This window comes from Penicillium nucicola, assembly GCF_028828085.1.
Source record: "Penicillium nucicola strain IBT 29836 chromosome Unknown utg000001l, whole genome shotgun sequence".
Lineage (NCBI taxonomy): Eukaryota > Fungi > Ascomycota > Eurotiomycetes > Eurotiales > Aspergillaceae > Penicillium > Penicillium nucicola.
The window spans coordinates 2,014,519-2,042,073 of NW_026643125.1; the positions used below are offsets into that span (position 1 = coordinate 2,014,519).

Genomic DNA, 27,555 nt, shown 5'->3' on the forward strand with positions numbered 1-27,555 from the left:
CTATATATAGGTCAGGTATCGAGGCTTCGACAGCCCCAGTCGGTGGTGGCCCTATCATTAGAATAACTTAACCGGTTTAATGACTTACTTAGAATTAGGACTAAGTTCCTTACTTTTCCCCCTTAAAAACTTACTATTTTAACTAAGAATACAAGAAATTAATTAGTGAAATGGGAGATGCTCGATGGCAGTCTGGTCAAAACAGACGGGTCGACAAATGGTGGCAAGAAAACCGAACAACAAGTCAGGTCTGTGAGCTCTAGACAGATGATGCCTATCAGGGATAATCAGATGCTATATCAAGGAGCATAATGATCATAAATCTTGAATCAGGAAATGAGTGGCATTGTTGTAACTGTCTATCCTTCTCTACAGTCGTAGGTTGCCCATAACCCGTCCTCGAGGATATCACTGCCTGAGGCAGTAATCATACAAGTGTCGTGATTTCCCCACTACATACCACCCCCCTTCATGAATTGACCGTCCCCTGGTCAATAAGCCATCATGATAACTCAAGCAATGTCCTCGCGGTCAAGCGGTAGGGGAGGATCAACTGACAGACCCAGTTCTTTTCTCCTGAAGAAGGAGTCTTTGCCGAAGGCGCGTTTCTCACTGTCTACCATTGTCTGGTATAGACGGACATACTCGTGCTGTGCCTTGGATCTCCATGACTTTACGTATTCAATGGCAGCATCCTCATTCTCTCCGAACAAGGTATCGAGCTCGTCGGCAACACCAGCTTCGGTCCAGCGAGAACCTCCTACCAAGCAGCGAGAGATCAGGTTGCCTGGGCAGAAACGTACTGCAGCAGGGAATGGGTACGGGATACGCCCATACTTCTGACTAGTAAACCCCGAGGGAGTTCTTGATGCAGGAATGAGGTCTCTATGGGCGGCGGCAAGCTCTTCCCATGTGTTTGACTCAGGAACGTCGAGAGTTGAGTGATCCTCTCTGATGCGGACAAACCATGGCAGTATCGTGCGGCGTATCTTAGTGGCAGGTCCTGTAGAACCGTGGGGTAACGTAGGCAGGCTGACCCTAACATCTCCGGCGCGACAGATCTCTTTCGTCCAATCCGTATGGTACTTGGCAACATCGTCACGCGTCCACATCCATGGTTCGATACGGCTGACAGGACCATCAGCAGTTTGCTGCCTCTGCCTAACATCAGACCACCATTCTTGTACGTGAGGGTGCATGCCGCAGAGTAACTCGGTGCAGTTATTCTCATCTTCATCGGTAAGCGAAAGGCTGCCTTGCAAAATGGCGCGCCCACGTCCAGAGTGAGACAAGTCATTCAGGTTCACATCGATGTGCCGAAAGAAGGTCTGTTCTCCTGGCAGAGTGCTTTTGGCGTAGTAAGGGTAAGAAATCAGACGCCATGCGTGATCAGGTCGTAGGAAAACGTAGCATGCGTAGTAGGCAGGGTCTTGTCTCACGACCTGTTGAATGATACTGTACCACATATCGCGTAACCACCCCAGGCGTGGTCGGTGAGGGCGTGGCTGATAGTGGTAGTCATACATGTCTATCTCCTCATTTGCCATAGCAAGAATGCCACCTGGGTGCTGGCCGTCGAAGTCCTCTTTGAGCCATCCGAAGAGCTGCGGGATAACGACGGTGCCTTGTTGGTTCATGCGGTCAAACAAGTCGGTAGGGAGTTGTCCATTGTCGGTAAGGGACGGCTGCATACGTCGGTAAAGACTCTCAAATGATAGCCAAGGAACATCCTTATCAAAGTTCGCGATCAGTGGCTGTCTAGTCTTATGATGAAAGCGGTAAAAGCTCAAAGTGTCAGTGCTAGGGACCTGGTTTTTCGGCTGAATAAACCAGGCGCCGTGTTCTGCTATCACAGTATCCCAGTCGTTAAGGTTCTTGATCATGAAGTCAACACGCCATGCTAATGCCGCATGATTCTTGCTAGCGCTTCTCATTCCAAAGAGGTCAAACACTCTCTTTGCATGGTCCTCACATATCTCAATCTCCGTGACAATAGTGACAGTTTCGGACAAGATGCCTCGGCCTAGCTTCCTTAGCGCTATCAGCTTTTGCCGCTCAGTAGCGTCCTTAGGCAGCGCTAGTATTCTGTTCATAGCAGCTCTCTCAATAGCGCAGCCGCAGTCCACAACGCGGGTACGGCGTGTAGCCAGCGAATCATTATCACCAGTGTCAGCGTCGGCGTCAAAATCGGGATCTTCAAGATAAGAGGGTGCGTCTGAGAGCGCTGAAGAGACGTCACTCCCATGCTCTATCTCAACATCTTCCTGAGGGTAGTCGGATTCTTCGTCCATGTCCATCTCCTCACTGACTTCTTGTAGTACGGCTGCCCCCGTGTCTGTAACTGGCAACGGGTTTCCCATGCCATGGGCACAGCAGTATCCATCTTGGTCAAGCTGCAGTCCCAGTCTTCTTAAATCCTCGATGATCAGTGGCCGGGTGTTCTTGCGGGTAAGTGCCTTTGATAAGTCTCCTTGGATCACTTCTTTGGTGGTGCGAATGCCACGTCCTGAAGATGACAGACGTAGCACGACCTCGTTATTGACAGACAATCTGAGGTCTTCGTAGCTGAGAGAGGATCGCACGAACTTGCTGGCAAGTTCGACCATGGTTCTGGACCCAAGGTGTTCGAAGAAGGCATTCGCGTTCTGTTCTCCCCATGCAGTGATGGCCTTCATCTTGATGCTTGCAGTGTAGGACTCTGTGGATGCCTGTCGTTCCTGGACCCTCTTTGCTTCTTTCCATCTGCGCCTGAACTCTGCGTGGTCCTCTTGTCCTTTCCATAGCTCTTGCTCGTCAACATATCCGTAAAGGCGGCTAATCGCGTCCTCGACGCGTTCGTGGTAGTTCTCTAGCTTCTCGAGTAGCTGGCTAGCAAGCTGGTAGGCTGCAGGTTTGTCACAGCCGCGTAGGATCTCGAGAGCGTCCTCGATAGACTCGATCTGCTGTCCTTGCAGCTGCAGTTCTTGGGGAAACCGTTCTTCGCTCATCGTTGCGGCTCGTGGGTTTTGGGAAGAGGGTAAGAACAGTGGGAGGTAGGGAGATAGGTGGTAAGGAGAGATGACTTTTCGGCTGAAAAACAGATGACTCGTAGAAATGAAATGAATGAAGGACTTCGAATGAAAGACTCGCAAACGCATGAGAGAAACTGAGTACGGCGGTTACAACTTGGAGACAAAGAAAACCCGAAATAGCATCAAAAGACATCAAAACGTAAAGAAAATTTACCATATCACTACCTCTTCTTCCTTGGTCTTCCAACAGGCCTACGCGTACGTAGCTGATGGGGTTGCTGTATAGCTTCTCCGTGAGCTGTGCCATCACCATCATCATTATCACGATCCCCGATTCCCCGAGGGTAGAACCTCTTCAGCCTATCACCATTGATAGCATCTGCTCCTTTGTCACCGATATGGCTTAGCACTGTGCCATCGAGTTCCCTAATCGAGTAAGACCCATTCCCTTTCACTGAGTCAATGAGATAAGGTCCGAGCCACCTGAAGCGGAGTTTCTGTACAGATGTCATGTCCGTAGACCTCTGGCTATCATGTAAGAGCACGTAGTCATCCTTCTTCAGAGGGGTTTGTCTTGTTCGGCGGTGATCGTCGAAGTAACTTGCATTGTTCTCCTTAAGGCGATTCATGCGTAGCACGGCTTCTTCGATATCCTTCTCGCGGCGCTCGATCTGTCTTGTCCGCATGGCAATAAGGTCAGAGCGGTCACGGACAGTTTCCCATGGCAGTGTGCTCCACGTGGGCATCTCCAGCTCTATTGGTAGGACTGCATGAATGCCGTATAGGAAATAATATGGAGAGAGCCCTGTTGTGGCATTGACTGTAACCCTATCCGCCATCAACGCGGCATGAAAGTGAGGTCTCCAACTGTTGATAGGTGCATGTCTTTGAAAAGGGTAACCTCCCGTCATTTTTGAGAGAGCATCTTTCAGTGTCCTCATCGCTCGCTCCACGGGTCCGTTTGAGCCAGGGTGGTAGGCCGATATTGTCACCTTTTTGACTCCTTTGTCTTTGAGAAATGCTAGCGTCTTGGCACGGTTCTCCGGACCATCATCCATAACAATCTCTCGCGGGTAACCATGCCGGCAAATGATATCTTCGAAGATAAATGACTGAACGCTCTCTGAATCTGCACTAGCCAGGGTCCTGGCTTCCACCCATCCACTGACTGCCTCTCTTCCCTGAATGACGATTTTGACGCCATCTTCTGCTGGCATATGAGTTGTATCCACGTACCATCTATCAAACATGCGAAGAAGAGTAGTGACATTCGCGGGCTCACTAAGTCTGACAGGGTCCCGTGCCTGGCACTCAACACACGTACGAACATACGAAGCCGCTTCTTCATACATACGTGGCCAGTAGTACCGATGCTTGAGCAGTGCGTAAGTGGCTTCGCGTCCTTTGTGGGCAAGTTCAGTATGCGTCCCTTCTAGGGCTCGTTGCTGGTCTTCTTTGTTGTCAAGGACTCTTCGGAGAATCTCTGTTCTTCCTTTGTAGCGATAGAACAAATGACTGTCTTGGACCACGAACTTTGTGCATTTCCTTCGGAAGTAGTAAAACTGAGACCTTGACATCTTAGGAGGCCGTTGTAGCGTTATAAGGAAACGCGCAATTTGCTGTGATTCGGCTGAATAACCATCTCCTAAAGGTCTTAGCAACGTTGCTTCTTGCTCAGGTAAATCGTCTTCTTCTCCGTCGTCAGCGTTGTCATCGGATATCATAGCTGCTCGGGCTGGTAGACAGCTCGCCCTAAGGTAAGAGATCTCCGCGTCAATAAAGTCATCAACGTCAACCTCGCGCCGCTGGGCGCTTAGCTCGCTAGCCGTGGGACTCCTTCTCGATAAACCGTCTGCTGCGCTATTTCTCCGTCCAGGTACGTGCTTCACATCAAAGTCAAACAGGCGTATCCAAGCCATCCACCTCGTAACCAATGCACCAGGCAAATCAGTAGCCGGTCTATTCAATTGGGCCACAAGTGTATTCGCGTCGGTTTCTAGTATGAAGTGGATGCCGTATAGCCAGTGGCGAAACTTCTTCAGTGCCATGAGGACTGCGCGGCATTCCAGTTTTCCCGAATCGTAGGAAAGCTGTGATTCAGACCACGTTCCTGACTCATATCTCGCCGGCTTTCGGACACCGTTTCTTTCCTGCATCAGCACAGCACCCCACCCCTTTCCAGAAGCATCAACGGCGACAATGACTGTAAGAGGATCGCTGGTATAATCGATTGGCAGGATAGTTGGAGTCGTGGATAGCTCAGTTTTCACTCTATCGAACGCTTGTTGCTGGTCATCCTTCCATGCGAATGTGACGTTCTTCCTGAGGCATCTGTAGAGCGGTTCCATGATGATCTGAAATTCTTCGATAAGAATACGGAAGTAGACCGCTAGTCCGACGAATGATCGTAGTGCATCCTTGTCAATAGGGGTTGGCCAGTCTAGTAGCTTGGCAACTTTGCTTTCTTCAGCGTGTCTGCCAGAGAAGTCGCAGACCCACCCAACGACCTCAATGCCTGACATAGCAAATTGTGACTTTTCGGCTGAAATAGCAGCTCCGGCAAGCTCTAGGAGATATAGCGTTTTGTCCAAATTTTGAAGGTGCTCCAGGACGTACTTGCGGATTCCTGGCCTGGCAAATTCACCGTCGTACTTTGTTCGTGGGCCATTGATAGCAACATCATCAAGAAATGGTTTAGCAACTATGCCAAAGATAGATTGAAGGATCCATGATATCACACGTTGAAACTGCGCAACAGAATTTGCGCCTCCTTGTAGAATTGTAGTTTGCCGCAAGAGGCCAATCGGGGTTTGAATGGCAGTGAGATCTCTATCTTCCTCAGCTAGCGTGATTTGGTCATACCCTGAGTATAGGTCAACAAGTGAAGAGAGCGCCATGCCGGCAAATTCCTCGGCAAATTCATCAACGTCCGGAGGCATGTTTGCATCTCTTCTGGTGACCTTGTTGATGAGCATTGCTGCATTGATCAGTCGGTATTTGCCGATACCTTTCTTCTTGACCAAGAACCAGGGGTTTCTGTATGGTCCGTCGCAGTGTTCGAGGACTCCCTTCTTTAGCCTCTCGCGTAACATCTCAATGATAACAGGGCCTAGGGCGCGGGGAATCTTGAACCCAGGATGTTGCCATGCTTCATGGGGAACGGTCTTGATACGCTGAGCAGGCATGACCTCTGGTCGAATCCGGCTCATATGGTCCCAGCTCCAAGCCAGCACTCCCTCCCTCTTAAACAGTAGTTCGCGTAGCAGCAGCTTCTCTCGCGGCAATAATCCGTTTCCCACAAGCATGGTTGCTTCTCTCTCAGGGGTCAGTCGGGCACCTCTCGCAATCGTAGCAATTCGCGGATGCAGTAGGTCATCGAACTCGGATTGGATGTCAGTTGCGCGGTACCGGGTGTGGTATTTCTCCAGGCAAATCCTCTGCCAGTCAGGGTTCCCGGCAGGAATAGAGCCATCGGACTCTGACGAGCTCACAGGTTGAACCTTATCTGCCTTTCGTTTGTATAGCGTGTTCACAGGTGCAGCGTGTAGCGCGCGTAGATCTGGTCTGAAGGTTGCCCAGCGCGATCCTTGTCGCGGCAGTAATCTTCTTCGCCACTTATTTGGCAGTCCATGGCGCGTCTCAGTCCTTGCAAATGACGTCCTATATTCAATGTCGGGGTAGGTAGGTGAGGCATGGCCGGCGTAATGTTTATGGTTCGGGGTAGGAACCCAGTTAGGTGCCTCAGGTTTTTGGGGAGACGGTTTTTCGGCCGAAATACCACCCCTCTCTAAACTAACGTCGCTCTCAGCTCGTCCGCTCTGGACAACTTCTTCTTGACAACCACCAGCGACGTCTCTCTTCTTCTTATCCACCATCCTGAGCAGCTTCTCGCCTGCTGCTACTGACAGTGCAGAAAATGAGCTCTGTCTGGCATCCGGGTCTTTGGCAGATGCTGCGATGCCACTTAGACATCTGCCTGAGCATTTAAAGCATCACTCTTCGCTTCACCCGGCCATAGCTGATCCTCATAAAAGGAGCCTCCCCCTCGTGGATGGTACGCCAGGAAAGAATAGCTTGTCCGTCGGTCTGGACTAGAGATAGTACAGATGACGCTGCCGTCTCCTTTCTCGGACGTCTGCAGTAGAGAGTCCTTCGCCCAAATCCTCCCTAGCAGCAAATCATTCGTGCATCCATCACCAACCATGGTATGCGTCCTTGTCGTGATTCCTCCGATGCTGATTGGCAGGTTCTCCACACATGCGCCTACCGCATACTCTCCTCCATCAACAGGCACTAGCTTCAATCTTGGCCTCAGGCGCATCTTTGCCTGCACGGACTGCGCGATCTCTCGTCGAACAATGTTAACAGATGACCCGGTATCGATACATGCTCGCACCTCTCTTTTGCCGATCACTACCGTGGCGAATAACAAGTCTCTGGAGTATTCTCGGGACACGGGCCCGGCTGCCGAGTCCGATAGCTGCACTTCCTGGAAGTTAACGTGAGAAGCCAGGGTGCTGGATTGCAGTGGGCTCCCAGTGACTGCGTGATAGTCTGCTACATCGCTAGCAAGCTGATTGATCTGTTTCTCGACTTTTGCCGGCATAGATGCCCCTGTAAAGTTGGACTGCGTGTGCGCTTGCGAGAGAACGTCTGTGATCCGCTGATTGATAACATCCATGCTAACTCCTTTCCCCATGCCAATCCTGATCTTAGGGGCAGAGCCAGCAAGTTCTCCAATGGTGAGGGTGACTTCCGTGTTCCATATCTTTTGCATGACGATGTCGGATAATTGTGACTTTCTTCTTGCAACTTCAGGGTCCACGGGCCCCCTTCTTCTAACAACTTGTTCCTGAGATATATCTTCCTGTCTCTGGGTTTGGGAATCCTCAGGCTGAGCATCTTGCATAACATCATCTTCAACTTGTGGCTGATACCTTCCAGCGTGAATACTGCGAGTCCTTGCGATATCAGGTTCACGTCTCCGCTTCGCGGCGCGTCCTTCAATCGCGTTCACACTTCCTATTGGTCCAGCTAGATCCTCATCGTCCTCGTCGAGAATTTCCCACACAGGCGCCGAACCTAAGAGGGTAGCCGCAACAGATTGAACCGGCGCTGAATATGACATAGGGATAGCACTATTCGAAGCTATAGCAGTGACCCTGCTAGAAGGTGCCGTTGCCGTGGTATACCCCTTCCACTGGTCATACTGTTCTTGGAAATACTCACGATTCAACCTTCCAGGCGTAACACGTAGGCGCGGCCCTGGTTGGTCCGCAGTCCCTAGTATCATTTGATTCATCTGGTCATAATGCATGATGCCACGTCCTTGCATATCACGGAGTGCCTCGCATTTATCTGGTCTCGAAAGATGAGCTCCTCCGCACGTCCAACAGCTTATTGGCGGGTTCACTCCAAGGTTGTTTGTCGGCGTACGTCTATCAGGCTCATACCGGTAATCATTTCGTAGGTCTTGGCTAGCCTGCAGTTTCAGAGTGAGAGCTTCCATTTGCGACCGTATATCGCGGATTTCTTTGCTCTGATCATGGTGAATTCGACCCTGTGTACTCTCAGCTGTGACACGATGCTGGTGTCCATCTAACCGTTCTTTGCCTTCTCGACCACCTCCTTGGCCTAGGTATCTCTGGAGATCTTCTTCCTCACGGACACAGAGCCTGATCGAACCCCAGGCTTCGGAATACTTGATCAGCGTTCCTCTCGGTAGTAGTCGCCGTGAGTGGCGTCGTACTACCTTCTCTTTCAGTACCTGGGGCAGTCCCTGGATCAACAAGTTCGCTCGTTCGCTGTCGCTAATCTCTCCATTCTGGAGAACGCGGTCCGAGACTTCGTCAAACTCTCTCAAGTACGACTGAATGTCGTCCTTCATTGTCCGAGTTTGTTGGGCCAGAGATTGGAGATACGTCTTCGTGTATCGAAGGCGTTCATCATCGGTCTCATAGAATCGCTCTAAGAACTCTTCTCTAAATCCTTCCCAATCCTTTGCGACCCACAGACTTTGTCTCTTAACCCATAGCTTTGTGATGCGGTCACAGTACTGTGGCAAGATCTCTAGCATCTCAGTCTCTGAGCGCAGCCCACAGCGACGACATGTCTCCTGTAACTTCTCCAGGAACAGGGTAGCGTCAGACCCGTCAAAGTACGGCGCTCCCAGAGTTCCTGGAGTAGGCAGAGGGGAGAAATATGGCATCTGCTGTTGCTGGATAGACGCGAGTTGCGCAACTGGCGCAACGGCTATACCTGACTGAACTGGCGCTGTCGGCTCAGGGTGCAGAGCGCTACGCCTGCCTGTCGTTCTAACTGACTCCGATCTCTCCCTAGCAGGCTCCCTATACTCAGAGAACGATGCTAGTCCTTCATTTTGGCTCCTTCCGCGGTCACGCTCCTCGGCGAAGTCCATTGTTGGTGAAAGCGGAGACTGTTTTTCGGCTGAAATCAATGCTAGCGGGGGTTGTCGATAGAGCTGGTCAAGGGCTTCCTTTTCACTTCCTCTTCTTGAGCATTCTTCCTTCCTTTCTTTTAACTTATAACTCAGGATAGCGTGAGTCAGCATTTGCTGCATGGTCATACGCCATAGCCAGCTAATGCCTGGAAATCTCTTCTCTGCCATCGTACGCAGCGCTGCCGGTCTCGCCTGTAGCAACATCAGCAGCGAATCCGCACTGCCAATGCACGAGCTGGATAACAGATCGCGATATAACTGGGTGAGTTCCCGTGTTTCCTGCATGTTAGCAAGCCCAACTCAGGCTACCTTTGCCAACAACTCAGCTGATAACACAAGGAACAGATGTGACCTGTCTCTCTTCCACGCTTGCTTCTCAGGGTCAAATGCTATCGCCACTTTCCTGCTGCTGTAGGCTCTGCCAGTTGTCAGACACCTTACGATCGTGAGCCTTCCCGGGGACGCCAATTTGAAATGGGAGATGCTCGATGGCAGTCTGGTCAAAACAGACGGGTCGACAAATGGTGGCAAGAAAACCGAACAACAAGTCAGGTCTGTGAGCTCTAGACAGATGATGCCTATCAGGGATAATCAGATGCTATATCAAGGAGCATAATGATCATAAATCTTGAATCAGGAAATGAGTGGCATTGTTGTAACTGTCTATCCTTCTCTACAGTCGTAGGTTGCCCATAACCCGTCCTCGAGGATATCACTGCCTGAGGCAGTAATCATACAAGTGTCGTGATTTCCCCACTACATTAGTCAAAATTGTACCAAAGAGGGAGGCTGATCGCGCTACGCGCGGTCAGAAAACATTGTGATCACTCGTTTACCGGACACGTTATCGTTAAAAAATACAGCAATGACAAGCAATTGAAGACAGAAATAAGGGCAAGGGTCTTTTAGGCTGATGGTGACTGCACACTGCCGTAGTCTTGGTTTTACTTACGCATTGTATCTTTCCAATTACGTACCCCGTTCGGCGTCCTCTAGCCTTTGGGAGGAGACCTTAATTAGTCAGTACCGTTTCTAATAAGTTAACAGAGGTTAGCCTCTATGTCATTATGACCATTACAAGAGAATTAGTTATCAAGAGCATAAAGTGCCTAAACTTGACGTTTATACTGTTTTCCCCTCGTAGAAATTGGGGCATATGAACCAGCTTCGTTCATCTACAAACCGATATTTCTGGTCTTTAGCTATCGTCTCACTATGAGTGTGCAAACATCCGCTACTGTGGCGCCGTCCGGTAACCCTTACTATCTAAACTATTGCGGACAAAGTGACGACACTTGCCTCTCTTGCGGACATGCTATTGGTGCAGAATCTCAAGCCCCTGGTGCCAATAGCGACTGGCTTAAATATTATCGAGCGCGTGAGTAAACCTATTCGATTTGACTTTAACTTCACCAATGTGACTGACGCAAGTGCTATAGTATATTGCACCTCAGATGGTGCAAGATTGAGTGATGTCCACTTTACCAATGTTGATTGGAGCAGTATGCAACGCGATTTTGGCCATCTCGGATCTTCCGAAAGGGCAGCACTTCGAGAAAAGTTTGGCCCTTGGTACGAAGTGTCCTGTATGGAACCTAGCCAGGCTCACATATTCCATGAGAGCTGCTGGATTGTTCTGAGTCGACAATTGGAAGAGGATCTGGATCTGGATCGTTTTTTTGAAGTCTGTAAGGAAATTGTTCCTTCAGGCAGGAATGCCTTGTGTGAGCAGGTTGTCTTTCTGAAAAGGGTTCATAATCTGAAACTAACACGGTTAAAGACGAATCATCATGTATGAAGTACGACGCAATGCACACTTATCCTTTAAAACGACCTATTGTTAAAGGCCTCCTAGCTAGGAATTGTCCTAGGCTCCCACCGACACAGAAAGGAGCCAGCCAAGATCATATCTTGTCTGAGACCGACTGCTTTCGATTACTTCCTTTGGAGATCAGAACTATAGTCGCGAGCAACCTGTCCACTTCGGAGTTTTTCAGGTTACGGCAAGTATCCCGATCAATGGCACAAGTCTTTGAAGTTCAAATATTCTGGATGACAAGGTTTTTTCCCTATGGAGAGCGCGGCTTCCTGAATTCTCTTTTGCCGAAGGCCCAACATGATAAAAGTCCAAAATATCGAGCCCCTAGGCGAAGAGATTGGAGACGGTTATACAGATGTTCCGTGAATTTGGATGTGTCTGATGGTCATCTCTTCGAGCTCCGCCGACGATGGCATAATAATCGATGGCTCGGGGAGAGATATATGATGACCAAGGCCAGTGATGAAGAGATAGAATCTCATCACAGCTTGATTCGTGAGCTGTCCTGGAAAGGTCTCTCTTTGAAAATCAGGTGCGACAGACTCCGTGATCAAGGAGATAGCAGGGGTCGGAATATATGCCCGAGGTGCAGGATGAAACACACTCCATCTGTACAAGCTATTTCGTTGAACAAATCAGTCCGCAGCCTGGTGGTGTATGTTCTGCGTGAATCAGATCACACTTCTATAACTGGGATTGGTCTGCTGGAAATGGACTCTGGCGAGCCAAGCATGATTTTGGGATACCGTATACCGGATCAATACGCTTTGATAAACATCCAGGGGAAGCAGCTCATGGGGTTTAACATTATTGCCGGGGACAACGAAATCTACGCAATACAGGCAGTCTTCATAGAAGGCTCTAGCAGATGGGTGGGTAACCGAGGTGGCTCGAAGAGATGCGAGTGGACTAGCAGACATACCTATGTGAACATGCACCATGATGCGCCGAGATTAGTGCGCCTCACCAGGGAGAAGGGGGTCCAGGCACTTTCGGGAAAGCTCGATGTGAGTCAAACTTCTCGACAAAATGAAATGAAATAGCTAATCTCTTTAGTACTGCAAATTGACCGCGTTTTATGTAGCATAGAATAACATGCTACGGGCAGATTTTCTCTACCTTTCAGGCCGAAGCCCTGAAATTTTGCTTATGTTGGATATGCCTATGGCAGATAATTATGTGATCTCTACTCGCTCTCGCTATATCTACCTTCGCTCACTCATCCTTACCAATACAGACTTCTTGCTTATTGAATCTTTCTCGTTATCCCCACACACAGCATACACAATAAAGAGTTATGACAAATGTAACTACAATTTCGGTTCGTATTGCGGCATTTTTATTTCTTTCTCTTAAAACGTTGCATCTTTGCCGACGACTGATATAGCCTTGGGTGAACCTTGGAATCTCTCAAGAATAAAACAGTGGATTTAACAGAAATAAATATCCCGAAATTTACCGGTAAAAATTAAGAACGATTAGCTGTGTGGATTGTGTGGCCGAGTGTACAGTATGCTCGATCAATAGTTCGGTGGGTGTCGCCCAGGCGAGCAGGAGGGTGACGTCGCTTTTGCATGACATCACCATGCGCACCTAGGGTCAGTGCGTTATAGAGACAGAGAAAAGAGGAGTGATCAGGTGAGAATTCCTGCAAGATAGTTATATCCCTTCCCAGAGAAGGTTTACTGGGAAGTTCATATACGAGGAAGAACGATGATAAGCTTGCAGCTCCTAGAAAAACCCAATAGTGAGTGTAACGTGTAAGTGTAACAATGGCTAATTTATAGAGAATGTACGATTGTACTTGTAGGTCTTAAATACCGGTTTCAGAGGCACCTTCCCATCATACCTAAAGACTATATCGCACGTCCTGTATACGATAGCATTTATCTGTCTATCGCTATATCAGGATGCCATTGTGTATGATGCACTTGCTGAGGCACTTCCTGGGAGTTCAAATTTGTGTGGGTCTTATATCTCTCTTTTAGCAAAGTAAATCACGGATTCAACCATGGAACTACCCCTTACATGCATATGGGCACGTGGTAGGTAATCCGACAGTCACGGAATTTGTTTCCAGTTCTCGGAGATTGTTGACCAAAGATCACAGTTGTATTGAGTGGGATCGAATACAAAACCGGAAGAAGACCTAGACCCAAGTCTCGATTTGAAGGGTTACTTACGCGTTAGTATCTGAGTGGACCATTGGGGTCACTCAGACTAATCTTGAGATGTATTTCACTAAATACCGGATCGCGCAGAATATCGTGGCCTTTGTGCTATTGCCCTCGTATACTGATAGGATATCTTCCGAGTTTTATCTTCCAAAGTCAATTCCAGCAGTAGAAAGAATGGACTCTGATTGGCTTGTGATACAAGTCGCGCCTTAAGTAGAACCGTCTGTGTTCCTCTTCTAGTAATGAGTACAGGTGCAAGGATGGCCAGCAATTCAGCGAAAACGACACGATTGAATGATCTTCTCCTTTTGTTCAGCTAAAGAAGAACCGCCCTTGACTCAATCAGTGACTACTTAAACAACATGTACGTCAATAACCGCCGAAGTCCCATTTTGAACAATACCGATAGCCTTCTTCAGTACCGATTGTAATTTTCCTCGGTCACTGACTCGGGCTGCATGTATGTTTCCATCACTGGCAGCCCTCGCGATACCGGAATAGTCTGGGCTCGGCTCAAAAGATATGTTCAGTTCTCCATTGCTCACCTTGGAGCCGAGACCGTCGGGATGAACAAGGAGCATGGACCGCCGAGGCGCATTCCAACCTGTGAAGACATGGTGGTTAGCTAGACTTTCACTTTGGTTATCTACTTGTGGTGAGGAGCTTCACCTTTGTTGTTGAGAACGACTGTGAGAATTGGGATCTGGTACCGATGCGAGATCCAGTAGACACTGGATGGAACACTAAAGAGGAATGTCCCATCACCCACAATTTGAATCACCATGGGCTTCGTCTTGGATGAGGATTTGTCCGCGCTGCTGAGAGCATCAACGGCAAGTTTGATTCCTAGGGCTCCACCACCACTCCATCCCAAGCCACCTCCACCACAATTGATCCATTGACCGGGGTTGGTAGGCCGGATTTGATCGGCCACAGGCACCGAATTGGTGACGGCCTCAATTGCATAAATAGTATCACCAGGCACAAGGGCCCTGAGTACTCGACATAGATATGACGTGTTCAGCGAGGAGGAACCCGGGGCGAGCTCGCATCGTTTATCAAGCTCGGACAACAGCTCCTGATGCTGAGCCTGAAGCGAGTTCCACTTTTCATCATAAGCGGGTGAGCCAAGGGCGGTTTGGAGGTCAGATGCAGAGTTGATGTATGTCAAAATTTGCGAGAGTGCGGTGAATGAATCTGCTGCATACCGCCGCGTGGTAGGGAGGTAAAACAGCGGCATGAGCTTTTTCAATGGGTCAATATCGATGTGAATTATATGTGCTGATTCCTTGGGACGGCACTGAGTCGGTATCCAGGGAACATCGCAATCAACCACGAGGATTAGATCGGCCGTTTCAATGCTTGGATCCGATCCATACCGCATACCGAGCCAACCTGGATGGTCAGCCGGAAAACACATATCACAGGCGCCAGTGTCCAAGACACGTAGGCCCTTGACTGTATTTGCTAATTCAGTCAATGCTTTGACAGCATCATGATTCCGACCACTATATCCTGTGATAAGAAGCGGCTCTTCTGCACTGACGAGCGCCTCCGCAACGTAACGAACATCGACCTCAGGGAGTGCGGCTGGTCCGCAAGGACCCCAGGATACGATGGGGACTTGATAAGGCGTGATTTCCTCTTCCATAACCTCTCGTGCGCCCATAAGGTATACTGGTCCTTTGGGGTCACTTGTGGCAAATTGCAAAGCTCGACCGACAATTTGTTTGATGTTTTTGCCCGTTTTGATCTCTCCCACGTAGCGGCAGTACTGAGCAACAATCTGCTTCTGGTCCGGGACATCTTGCAACCAATGACTGGAAAAATATTAGCTGGAGGTATTTTTGATTTGCTTCGTACCTGGAGAAGACTTACATGTACTCGGTTCGAGATCCTCGCATTTCGCCCTCTAGTGTGAAAGGTGACAACCCGGCGAAGATCAGAACAGGCGCCCGTCCAGTGGAAGCATTATGAATAGCAGCTCCCAGCCCAGATGTGCCAACATCGACATGGATAATGACACATTGAGGTTGGTTGGTCACGCGGGCGTATCCATCCGCCATGGACAAAGCGACCATCTCGTTTGGGCAAGTGTAAATCTTGGGAAATGCGTCTGGCTTCTCCTTGTATCCTTTCGCCATAGCTTCCATGATACTAGGATGATCCGATCCCAGATTTACGAAGCAGTTGCGCACCCCAAACTCCCATAATGCCTCAAAAAAGGCATATGACGCTGTGTACCTTTATCCATACTCAGCAAAGATTCTCGTTCATTTGAGGGGAAACTCTTAACTTACATTTTTTGATAGTCAAACTTATCGAAATTCTTTTTACCCAGGTTGCCTCAGTCCTATCCCTGGGTTTACCCGTGATTATCTTTATATCTGGCAGTGTAGCAAAGTCGATGCTCCACTCGGGTAATTCCCGAGCGTGATGAGCGGCAAGCGACTGCCGCAAAGTCAACTCAATGACGTAAAATCTCACAATGTCGTTGACTGACATACCAGTGTAACTGCCAGTTTTGTCAGACAACGGTAAATGCCACGGGGGCCGGTTAATCGGCTATACTCCATTCACAAAATTGGGCAATGCATACTGACAGTAAACTCGGAACATACCCGAATGCACAGAGCTAACTACCAGTTACTACTACTAATAGTAGTCATATCCACATGGGCCTAAAGGCTACCTACAATTCAATTAAATAGTACTTCATGAGCCTATCCATTGAACGAACGCATTCGATATCAAATTTTGAGTCTTCAAGATGTTGCGACTGTTACAATGTGTCCCAGCTCGATATCGTTTCCCAGCCCGGCCAGGATCACATACGTTCCGGCAAAGGGTATTTTGGACTTCTCCACTTGGAAGAAGTCAATTTTCTACAGGAAAAGATGCAAAACCTGGTCCAAGTTTTTCAGGCGACAAATCATGGACAAGATCCATGCTGGCAGCCGCAGGAGGATCACTCATCACCGGGCTTTTGCTTTTCAACCTTCGTGGGCAAGTGCCCATCGCAGACGCGGAGCACGAGCAGTATCGAATCAATGAGCAGAAGAAGCCGAGCTATGTATATGCGTCAAAGGAAGATCTAGGCAAGGTAAGTGGATGGGATACTGTTGACAGGCTGACCTTGTACTGATCCTGCTCTTAGGCACTTTTGGAAATCCGAAAAGAACTCGGAGAAGAAGGCATCAGCACCGATGATGATGATCTGAGACAACACGGATTTTCTGAGTGGTCCTCGATCAACATCGACCAGCTCCCTACAGCAGTTGCCTTTCCTAATAGCACCGCGCAAGTCGCCATGATTGCGAGAATCTGTTCCAAGTACAAAGTTCCAATGAGTGAATACGCCCCCAACCCCTGATTATTGAAGAGCCCCATTATAACGGTAATTCCAGTTCCTTATTCTGGCGGATCGAGTGTGGAAGGCCATTTCTCGGCGGCTCATGGTGGAATTAGTGTTGATTTTATGAACATGTGCGATATCGTCGAGTTTCACCCTGAAGAGTATGCCTTCCCCATCCCACCATTGAGCAAAGCCTATACAGAACCGCTCACGTTTAACAGCATGGATATTGTTGTCCAACCCTCAGTGTCGTGGATGGATATGAATGACAAAATCAAAGAAAGCGGGCTGTTTTTCCCGATTGACCCGGGCCCTCCTGTGAGCCACCTCTTCAAAAGTTGTTCAAGCAGCCAGGAGCATAAAATCTTTTGCTCACTTTATCCCTACAGGCAAAAATCGGTGGGATGATCGCCACAAACTGCAGGTAGGTTTATCTGGTTTCCTATATTCAAGCTTCTGGCCTGTCTTCTCAGCTAACATCCATGCAAGTGGCACAAACGCTGTGCGTTACGGTACCATGAAGGACTGGGTAATCAATTTGACTGTTGTTTTACCGGATGGCCGTATCCTTAAAACACGACAGAGGCCCCGGTATGGCTCATTCGCATTGAAATTTGTATGGAATGCTGATTAAATTGCAGTAAGTCATCAGCGGGCTATAATCTGAATGGCCTCTTTACCGGTGCCGAGGGAACCTTAGGATTCGTGACAGAGGCAACCTTGAAGCTAGCACGAATTCCAGAAGAGACCGGAGTTGCCGTCACATCATTTCCAACCATGAGAGATGCGACGAATGCTGCTATTCAGGTTGTGCGTGAGGGAATCCCCGTCGGGGCCGTCGAACTTCTGGATGACGTGCAAATGGATGTTATCAATCGAATGGGCGATACCGGGAGAGTGTGGAAAGCGAAACCCACGCTATTTTTCAAATTTAGCGGCACCAAGGTAGGCGTACAGGACAACATCGATGGCGTGACTCAAATTGTGCATGCAAATCACGGGTCCAAATTGGAGGTCGAAAAGGATATGTCAAAGCAAGAAGTTCTTTGGTTCGCTCGCAAGCAAGCACTGTGGAGTATGCTCTGTCTCAGAGAGTCCGGTCATGAGGTTTGGTCTACAGACGTCGCGGTTCCATTATCCAAAGTTTCTGATCTTGTTGGTAAGCTATAATTCGCTTATTGCATTCGCGACCGGCTTTGGGCAGCAGCTAACGCCGGAATTAGAGGTTTCAAAGAAAGACCTCGACAAGCTAGGACTTTTCGGCAGTATGCTTGGACATATCGGGGATGGTAACTTCCATGAAACAATTCTATACGATGGCAAAAAGGAATATGAGTCGGTGTCCAAGTGTGTTCACGACATGGTTCACCGAGCTATCGAAATGGAGGGTACCTGCACGGTCAGTCTTCTAATCGGATATCTATTATTTCTCCCTTAATGCTGCGGAAATTTACTAACTTCCGTATCTTTATAGGGTGAACATGGCATTGGACTTGGAAAGAAGGAGTTTATGGTGCGGGAAGTAGGAGAAGAATCCCTTTCTGTGATGAGGGCGATCAAGCAATCACTAGATCCCTATTGGCTGATGAACCCTGGAAAGGTGTTTGATCCTTGATGTTAATTAGTATCAGAAAAGTTCATTCATGTTAGTTGATTTGCAGAATTAGCTCCTAGTTTTACAAATTTTCTGGATAAATCCATAATTTAAAATCCATACTTTTAGACGGAGCTATTGAAGATACTCATTCACGGATGACACTATGGGCCATGCATCATGGCAGTCATTCCCAATAACTTTGAACGGTAGAATATTGCCTCAGAATATTTCAGTAGGAAAAACTTCTTCTCCAATATTGATGTAGGTATTTCTTTAGCCGCTTCTTCTTTTAGCAAGATTATAGTCTAGTGGGTCCAGTATTAATCAACATTAAGACTTCTCATTCTGTTAACTTGAAAAGTGAGACCGTCGCCAATTTCCCGAAAAAGAGCTAATACATCTTGCTTCCTGTTTTGACAGCTTTCGGTAGTCCCTGGGCGTAGGTAACTTCGCGGATCAGGTTCAAAAGCATCTTATCACAGCCACTAGCACCTTGAATCTCCAATGCAGCCGGATACTCTTCTTCCACCAGGGAAATCTTGCTCTGGTATCTGATAGCCCCAACAGGAACAGTCACCTCAGGGCTTTCATTCATGACCGAGAGCAAATTCCAGCTGATATAACCAGGTAATGCCGGAGCGTAGCCGTCCTGGGAATAGGAGATGTTCGTATCCCGATACCATGGAACGCCACCATTGCCATTGAAGGGAAACACTACGATGGCCTCGGAGCATGTTTCCTTGTCTGGCACCAAGACAGACGTCCGGTAGAACTTTTGGAACTCGGCCTGCAGGGAGAGACCCATCTGCCCCAATGTGGCGTTCTGGGGTTTCAAAGAGGAGCTGCTCGGCTTGTCCACTGCCACGTACGGGAAGCTTTCGAATTGTTCGAAGTAGTCCTTCCTGAAATTAACCATAAAATCATTGGTTCCTGAGACATAGGGAATGACCTGAGTGCAACTGAGTTAGATATTTGATAAGGGACAGTACATCGATGTCAAATCCTGGCAATGATATGATCGGACTCTGCAGACTTACGTTCGCAAAATAACCAGCCAAGCTGATGTTTTGCTTTGAGTGACGTTGCCAAAGAGAATTTGTGTCAATAACAGTACGTTTTACTCCAAGAAAATGTTCCAATTCCTTGACGTAGTCGTTGCAAGCTGTGGCGTAGTCGGGATTGATGTTTTCCCAGTACTCCTGAGGGAAGAGGATCCTCTTGGGGAACCTGGTGTAGTTCTTGATCCCGGGATCGGAGTACATAACACCACCGAGATGATTGAAAGCGTCGACATCACGAGCAAAATGGCCGGCGACATCAAAAGGTCCAAATTGTGTGGCAGTATTATTGGTGCTATTCTTGGTGGAACGGATCCCGTAGACACCGTTCATAGCAGCAGGGAAGCGCATGGCTAGTCAGAAATAATTGATATCGTGAGTTTAAACCTAAGAGAGGGAGAGAAATACTAGCTCGACTCACAACCTCCTGTATCCTCTCCAATACTATAGTCAAGCCAATCGTACGCAGCTATGGCAGCACCCGAGCCAGCAGAAGAGGCCCCGGGAATGAGGTGGGAGTCGCCACGGGGATTCTCTTTCAGTAAGCGATAGTGGTCGGAAATATTGGGGTTTAGAGGGGAGACATACGAATGGCAAAGAGTAATCGGGCCACTGCGCGACGGTGAACAGTGGGCTGGCGAAAAGTGATAACTTTGTTTTGCCCACGATTATGGCCCCCAAGTCGATAAGATTCTGAATAACTTGGGAAGTGACATTAGAAGGGGGATACATCTTTGCGTATGACCGACTTCCAAAGGTTGTGATGAGCCCCTTTATGGCGTACTGATCCTTCACAGCGACACGGTAGCCAGCAAGAGGCTGTTCAGGCGTAGGCTTATAGTAAAGTCTAGATGGCACCGCGATAGACATGGAGCCAAGTGGGTTCGTATCTTTGACAGGGAGCACCTCATATGTATCTCTGTCATTAACAAACGGTATAGTCGGTAATACGAAAGAGTTTGTATGGTCGTCGTAAAGTCGCCAGGCTTGGTGCAGCCCAGAGACTGTGGCAAAATACGGACCATCAGGAAGTATAGAACCGTTTTGGGGAGAGGCCCAAAAGATGTTGTTAGTTCCAAAGGCCTCAAGTAGAGATTCAGCATTGACATCGAAGTAAGCACTCTTGATACCTTGCAAGTAAAACGCTGCGGAGATGGTTAGTAATGTTTCGAGTTTGTCCGATCAATACTTAAAGAGATTGGAGGTATACCTGTGGAAAATTCCCGAATATAAACATCATCTCGAAGCAGAAAGTCAGAGATAGTGTTGTTAAGCCAAGCAGAAATGTTGCATTGATCAAGTAAAGTTACCACTGTGATCGGAAATGGCTCAATGGCGTTAAAATTATACATCAACTAGACACCATTCCACATTAGCACTGTACGGTAAATTTGGAATGCCGAATTGGATTCAATACCTCAACCTTAGAGGGAACATAATACTGCACGTCATCAACCTTGATCACATTTGAGGCAAAGGTGCAGGTTGCAAGTACTGATGAAACAAGAGTGCTGACACGCATGTTGCCGGTGAGATGCAGAGAGAGAGACCAGGTCACAGAATGGGGTTTTGTATATTTGGCCCTTATCTTAGGGCTGTCAGCCTCGTGCCAGGGGCTTCAGTCGCATCTAATTCGTAAAAGTTCTATAGCAGAAGTGCCAGTTTGTCTGATGCGTATTAGTCAAGCCTCATGTGGTATCTCAGAAGAAGCTTTCATGTCTGAGTCGGCCTCTGAGATTCTGGGTCGGGTAGTTCCCGATGGCCAAAATGCCTGTTATCTTATGAAGAAACTTTTTTATAAAAGTCAATTATTGGCACAATGCCAAGTTAGGTGTGGATCGAATCCACTTCTTAATAAATGATCAATGGCTTTTGCCCAATCTGGAAGTTAAAGACATAAGTTTAGGCTGCCTGCCAAGAGTCCGACCTGGTGAGATTCCAGTCACGGGTATTTCCCGGTGGCCATTATCCCGAACCTTTTGCCGACATAGGCCAGGGAATTCATTCGCGGCAATTGTCAAAGTCTAAATAGGAGCAGGACTTCGTCAGTTCTACCCCGCATCCTAATCGCGGAGTACGAAAGCCAAGTCCGGGGCTAGGATTCTGGGGTATCATCCAAACGAAGCCAATCAAATCCAGTTTTACGAGCATTTCAAATTCAAGTCATTCATGTTCAATGATCCGGATGATTTAAATACAAGTAGCTGCCCTTCTGCCTAATTGCCTCTCATTTATCTTTACGAACGTTATCCTATGTACATCTGAAGCTATCATCATGGATTCAGATATGAAATTGCAGAATAAGTTGGAGCTTGAACATTCTCATCATGACGATATAGGAGTCGAGAGTATTCTAAACAGCTATGAGGCTGCTGAAGAGCTCAAGGTCGTCAGGAAATGTGACCTACGCGTTGTGCCAATTCTGATGCTTCTATATCTCCTTGCCTTCCTTGACCGCATCAATATCGGCAATGCACGGTTACAGGGACTGGAGAGAGATCTTGACATGAAAGGTGGACAGTACAACTCTGCCCTTTTTTATTTTTTTTATTCCCTATATCCTTTGCGAGGTTCCGTGCAATTTAATAATGAAAAAGCTGGCCCCATCCACGTGGATTAGTGGAATCATGGTGGCGTGGGGTAAGTCCTCCATCCCGCTATATTTGGTAAAGTTGATAATGTTGACCTTTTCAGGATGTGTGACTGTTGGCCAAGGATTCGTGAATAGTTGGTCTGCCCTAATGGCCTGCCGATTCTTGATTGGAATATTTGAAGCTGGATTCCTGCCCGGTAGGTGTATGTACTACTAAAATCCAAGGCTCGGTTACTGACAAGATGATAGGCAGCGTCTACTTGATTTCACTGTACTATAAGCGGTTTGAACTTCAGTGGCGATTGACACTTTTCTTCAGTGCCAGCATTCTAGCAGGGGCCATAAGTGGGGTGAGAATTACTCTACCCATACGGAACAACCTGAAGCTGATTAATCAATCATCAATCTAGCTATTGGCCTACGGATTATCCTTTATGGAGGGGGTCTGTGGCTACTCCTCCTGGAGATGGATATTCATTCTCGAAGGAATCGTGACTGCAGTTGTTGCTGCAATAGCAAAGTTTCTGATTGCTGATTGGCCTGAGACGGCTCGCTTTCTGAATGAAAGAGAGCGCAGCATTCTTCTTGCGCGACTACAGTCCGATGTGCAAGTCTATCGCATGGACCGACTCGATCGGACCGCAATGCGCAGAATATTGAGTGATAAAAAAATATATCTTGGGTATGTTATCTGAAGCTTGCTATGAAGGAGGATCTATTTATGTCTAATTTACGACGAACAGCATAATTATGTACTTGGGTGCATTAAACACGGGGTATGCAGCTTCATTTTTCATGCCAACTATTATTCGCGACATGGGTTGGACATCCTTAATGGCACAAGTGATGAGTATACCAATCTATATCGTGGCGGCAATAATGACGCTCTGTATTGCCCTAATCAGTGACAAGACGAGACATCGATTTGGCTTTGTCCTAGGGGGTTGCAGTATAGCGACGTTGGGCTATGCTATTTTACTTGCACAGCGATCAGTTCCTGTTGGTGTGAGATATTTTGCTCTCTTCGCTATAACAAGTGGTGGCTATATTGCTCAGCCTCTTCTCATCGGATGGTTGAGTAACAATATGAGCGGACATTACAAGCAAGCCGTTGCATCAGCTATGCAAATTGGATTCGGAAACTGCGGTGGCTTGGTTGCTAGCAATGTTTTCTTGTCTTCCGAGGCACCATTTTATGCTGCGGGTTACGGTACAAGTTTGAGTTTGATTTGGCTATGCGTCATCGCGTCTGCCGTACTATTTTTGATTTTATTCAGAGAGAATAAAGTTAGAGACCAGGGAGGCCGTGATGAGAGATTTACATTAGGCTCTGATGAGGTTCAAAACCTAGGGGACGACCATCCCGACTTTCGCTTCGCATACTAGTGCGCTCTTTTGCTATGGTGAGTCGGAGGGAATACAATTTTCACTTTGCACTATAGAGTCTAGTATACGAAATAGCTTGGTATGAGGGTAGACGAGGACTCGGAGGTCGACGGGATGTTGTATTATTGATGTTTGCTGTCTTGGTGACTTGGCTTATCACGATTCGGCTTTGAATTTTACTAGTATATTGACCTGGAGAGAAAGATCCTTGGATGCCTACTATAGCTAGTTTATTGTCGCTGTATGATTTAGTCAACAGTGCTTATCAGTAGAGGTTGTTTTACTGTGGGCAACTCTCTTTCCTGTGTCTCATAGAACGTCTGATATCAGATTGATCGAGCGAAGGGTTACACATTCTAACTTTTCGACCAGCACGATTTATTGACTTGAAAGAACAAAATTGAAGTATAATCCTTAGTTCATTTGTATTACTTCAAGTTGATATTTTGGTATATAGCATGGCACTAATACTTCAAGTTTTGACACAATATATGACGGAAACAGAAAACAAAAAAGAAAAGAGAGAAAAATATGAGACCGTACAAGCACACATGCATTTCGGGAATCAACTTCCCCTCCCATTCGCTTTCTGCTTTTGAGGGACAAGAGCAGGGTCGGATTGTCATTGATGGCTTTTTAGAGCCTGGCTGATATACTCGCAAACCCGCGCGCGGGGATCATTCCGAATCCCCTCAGAGGCTCCAATCCAGCTAAAATGGCCCATGGTAGTCTCTACTCTCTTGAAATGAAACTAAATTTTGAGGCCGACAGACCATGCAATGGTCCCAGTGGCCGTTGATTTTCGGTGAAATATGCATCGAGGGCCTTTGCGGCTCGGGGGTATCTTGCCAGAATGACAAACGGTACACCATGATCTTCCTTTCGGGGCCGGTAGGCTTGGTGGAGATAGAGATATGAAGCGGCATACTTCCCCTATCAGCCCTCTACTCCCCGCTACTTTAATGGCCGGGATTTGTTGCGGTGCCATGCAATGGATGCCAACCGGGTATTATCCGAACGGCTACCGAATCAGATCCCGACCCCGATCCCACAACCTTAAATATCCACCTAAGTTGCCTTCTTGGTTCGAGCTTGCGTCGGGTAATTCCCGAGGCCAACCGCCACCCTTTGAAATAACGGGACATTCCCGGGTGTAAGAGGTACTCTGCTACCCACCTTCCACTCCACCGGCTGCAATTATTGTCCGGATATTTCCAGAAGACCATGGCAAACGTATCGGAAGAAAATGTACTCGGATCCCTGCCTAAGGCCGATTGAATTTGCTTTTTGCGTTTGAGCTCATGTACTGACCCTATTCCGATTGGCTATCTAGGCACATCCACAGCCCAGTCTTACTCAAGAACCATCCTCGAAACGAAGGCGTGTCGCACTGGCATGTCAACATTGCCGAGAGCGCAAGGTACGGTGTGACGGAGCGAGGCCAGTTTGTGGTGCGTGCCAGAGACGCGGAGCTACAGATCAGCCTTGCGAGTATTTAGTGATTGCAGAAACGGCCAAATATCAGACAGAAAGAGCGTTGGTGCCCTTGAATTGCATATCCCGGGCCCTGAGTGATTGTCCAAATCTAACTTGTATTAGGTATATCCATTCGTTACGTGCCCATGTTGCAGATCTGCAAGAAGGAGCCCCTCACGAACCACTCGAATCGCCGCCCCGCCCCCAGACTGGGAGCATCCTTCCAAGCCAAGGGTTTGGAGTACAACGCTCATCCCCAGTTGGTAACACACTTCCCATATCTCTCGGTGCTATGGGCGCAGCTTTACCAAGTACGCCCGAAGAAGCGGGTTACGATCAGTACTATGGGCGGTCATCTTTAGTGTCCTTGGTTAACCAATACGCTCAAAAGTCACCTGGCCGCCAATCAGTCGAATCTCAGGCTGGACCTGCTATACCAAGTCTTCTAGCCTCATCAACCAATTCGGCTGGCGCCAACACTTCTTCGACAAATATGGCGGTATTGCTATCGGACGACTTTTCGCTTCCACCCAGGAGATTGGCAGACTGGCTTTTAGAAGTATATTTCGCCAATAATCATATATTCTACCCCTGGGTGCACAAGGACACGTTTATGGCTTCATACGAGAATATATGGACGAATCAATCCGATGATGCAGACGCAGTTCTTCCGGATGTGGGTCTCGGCAGTCACAACTGTCCATCTCGATTATTCCATTGCGCTTTGAACGCTATGTTTGCTATCGCTTGTGAATTTTCCAACATGGATCCTTGCCAAAAACGAAACTCTTCCATGATGTTTTACGAACGAATGAAAAGCTCGATGAACATTGATATTCTCGACAGTGGAAGCTTGGCCCATGTCCAGGCGCTATTGCTGATCGCAATATATTTGCAATGCACGCCATACCCGAAGAGATGCTGGAATGTAATAGGAATGGCACATCGAATGGCTGTCGGGCTCGGTCTACAGAACCGTAGCCAATTCAACAATTTGACTGTTTTGGAAAAGGAAATCCGCTGGCGAGCATGGTGCGCATGTGTCCAAATGGATATGTATGGAATGCTTCCACTTTCGGAGACTTGCATTGACTGATTCGTTTCACAGAATTTCCAGCATGACAATGGGTCGTCCACCCATGACACCGAACTCTTCGCACACACCACTACCCTCACCGGTCGACGACAAATATCTTGCCGCTGAGGCTCAGCAGCCCGAAGGGACTATATCGAGTAATCAGTTTCTACACCAGAATATGAGACTGATAGGAATTCTTTGGAAGATCTTGTTAAAGGTCTACCGCAGTGAGGACGAAGGTCCAGCAGAAGAGTCGTCATCGGCCCCCGAAGGCTTCAAGGCCATCATGGACCTGGACAGATTACTGGAAGAGTTCACAGCTTCACTTCCCCCATCTTCGCGTGGGGCTCGTCAAGTCCTCAAAACGCCGACCACACCTTCCGTCGCCAATCAAATGTTCTACACGCTAGGTAAGCTTGCAGAGTATTCAGAATCATCATCTCACTGATGGCCCTTTTCCTAGATACCTTCATTTGAAGTTGCTATTGTACCGCCCAGCATTTAGTGCATATTGCTCAGGTGTTAGCTCTGAATTTAATCAGACACAGCCTGACTCTTGGTTAATCATGTACCAACAAAATGCGGCTTTAAAATGTGTGCGAGCTGCATGTGACCTCGTTCATTCATTATCGGAAGCAACGACAGAAGACGCAACTGGTGCATGGTGGTACGGGGTATTTTGTGAGTGTTTCCTAGAATTATCTGTTGTCTAATGTTTGATACCTTTTGCTTATCGCTAGTCTAGATTTAATAAGTGCTGGCGTAGTCCTTCTTCTTGCCGAGTCAAGCGGAGCAAGTCTCGAGGGTATCACAGCAGATCAACAAGAATATTCTTGGAACGAATGCCTTGAGACATTGAACCGAATGGTCTCTGTACATCCATCCGCTAGAGACTACTCTCTTGCTTTACATAATATCCGCTCAACCTATCGGTCAGAAATGAATAAAGGTAAGATTCTTTCTTGTCCAGGTTTTCCAGCCTGCTCTTTCCCTCAATATGGTTGGTCATTTTTGATCAATAAAAATAGGGCCCGACCGAACCCGAGACAGCCAAACGCCTCTCGATGTATTAAGCCATGACCAGGCGGATGGAATACAAGCCAACGTAATGCATGCTGACCATGTGGAGCCTAATACACTGAGTCCATTTTTCAAGAATTGGGATGCGGAACTGGGTGACATTATGTTTCCTGCTCAATTTCTACAAGAATTAGACGAAGGGCTTCTGCTACCGAATCTGTTCTAAGAAATAAAAACTTCGTTCTGTGGACCCTATTTTGATATGCCAACATCAGTAATCGCCCCCTAAAAAGATCCTGAACTCCCTTCCGAATATGCGGGTAGTTCCCGAGTTGTGAGTTGTGTGATCCCGACTACTAACAAGTACCGAGTGCCCGCAACGCCTATGCCCAGATCTATGAGTCCCCGCAATTAAAATTAGCCTATAGTAATCTGGAATCTTCCCTGCGCGGGGTATATGATTCAAGTCTGGGGAATAGATCCAGGGGGGCAGTTGATAGTGGCGAGTCGAATACAGCCTGTTAA

At 47.9% G+C, this 27,555-nt stretch overlaps 8 protein-coding genes across 8 annotated transcripts; 3 read left to right on the top strand and 5 right to left on the bottom strand.

Moving 5' to 3' along the window:
- Positions 1–512: 512 nt before the first annotated feature.
- On the bottom strand, positions 513–2,987 carry N7511_000771 (uncharacterized protein; the record flags this gene model as incomplete). Its single annotated transcript, XM_057123196.1, has 1 exon — positions 513–2,987. One exon carries the CDS (start codon positions 2,985–2,987, stop codon positions 513–515), a length of 2,475 nt encoding a protein of 824 aa, XP_056988929.1.
- Positions 2,988–3,232: 245 nt separating this feature from the next.
- N7511_000772 (reverse transcriptase family protein) lies at positions 3,233–6,886 on the bottom strand (the record flags this gene model as incomplete). Its single annotated transcript, XM_057123197.1, has 1 exon — positions 3,233–6,886. The coding sequence occupies one exon, from the start codon at positions 6,884–6,886 to the stop codon at positions 3,233–3,235; it is 3,654 nt and encodes a 1,217-aa protein (XP_056988930.1).
- An 89-nt stretch (positions 6,887–6,975) lies between these two features.
- N7511_000773 (retropepsin-like aspartic protease) lies at positions 6,976–9,429 on the bottom strand (the record flags this gene model as incomplete). Its single annotated transcript, XM_057123198.1, has 1 exon — positions 6,976–9,429. The coding sequence occupies one exon, from the start codon at positions 9,427–9,429 to the stop codon at positions 6,976–6,978; it is 2,454 nt and encodes an 817-aa protein (XP_056988931.1).
- A 4,391-nt stretch (positions 9,430–13,820) lies between these two features.
- Positions 13,821–15,620, bottom strand: N7511_000774 (uncharacterized protein; the record flags this gene model as incomplete). Its single annotated transcript, XM_057123199.1, has 3 exons — positions 13,821–14,071; positions 14,137–15,287; positions 15,346–15,620. The coding sequence occupies 3 exons, from the start codon at positions 15,618–15,620 to the stop codon at positions 13,821–13,823; spliced, it is 1,677 nt and encodes a 558-aa protein (XP_056988932.1).
- Positions 15,621–16,237: 617 nt separating this feature from the next.
- Positions 16,238–18,437, top strand: N7511_000775 (Vanillyl-alcohol oxidase C-terminal subdomain 2; the record flags this gene model as incomplete). The annotated part of the gene is made up of 7 exons (XM_057123200.1): positions 16,238–16,570; positions 16,625–16,817; positions 16,875–17,159; positions 17,296–17,413; positions 17,464–17,981; positions 18,046–18,221; positions 18,297–18,437. 7 exons carry the CDS (start codon positions 16,238–16,240, stop codon positions 18,435–18,437), a joined length of 1,764 nt encoding a protein of 587 aa, XP_056988933.1.
- A 373-nt stretch (positions 18,438–18,810) lies between these two features.
- On the bottom strand, positions 18,811–20,999 carry N7511_000776 (amidase signature enzyme; the record flags this gene model as incomplete). The annotated part of the gene is made up of 6 exons (XM_057123201.1): positions 18,811–19,368; positions 19,457–19,830; positions 19,899–20,010; positions 20,066–20,622; positions 20,688–20,832; positions 20,895–20,999. 6 exons carry the CDS (start codon positions 20,997–20,999, stop codon positions 18,811–18,813), a joined length of 1,851 nt encoding a protein of 616 aa, XP_056988934.1.
- Positions 21,000–22,104: 1,105 nt separating this feature from the next.
- Positions 22,105–23,456, top strand: N7511_000777 (uncharacterized protein; the record flags this gene model as incomplete). The annotated part of the gene is made up of 4 exons (XM_057123202.1): positions 22,105–22,267; positions 22,320–22,420; positions 22,481–22,752; positions 22,814–23,456. 4 exons carry the CDS (start codon positions 22,105–22,107, stop codon positions 23,454–23,456), a joined length of 1,179 nt encoding a protein of 392 aa, XP_056988935.1.
- Positions 23,457–24,790: 1,334 nt separating this feature from the next.
- On the top strand, positions 24,791–26,458 carry N7511_000778 (fungal specific transcription factor domain-containing protein; the record flags this gene model as incomplete). The annotated part of the gene is made up of 3 exons (XM_057123203.1): positions 24,791–24,954; positions 25,056–25,988; positions 26,041–26,458. Exons 2-3 carry the CDS (start codon positions 25,225–25,227, stop codon positions 26,456–26,458), a joined length of 1,182 nt encoding a protein of 393 aa, XP_056988936.1. The 5' UTR covers positions 24,791–24,954; positions 25,056–25,224.
- Between the last annotated feature and the right edge of the window lie 1,097 nt (positions 26,459–27,555).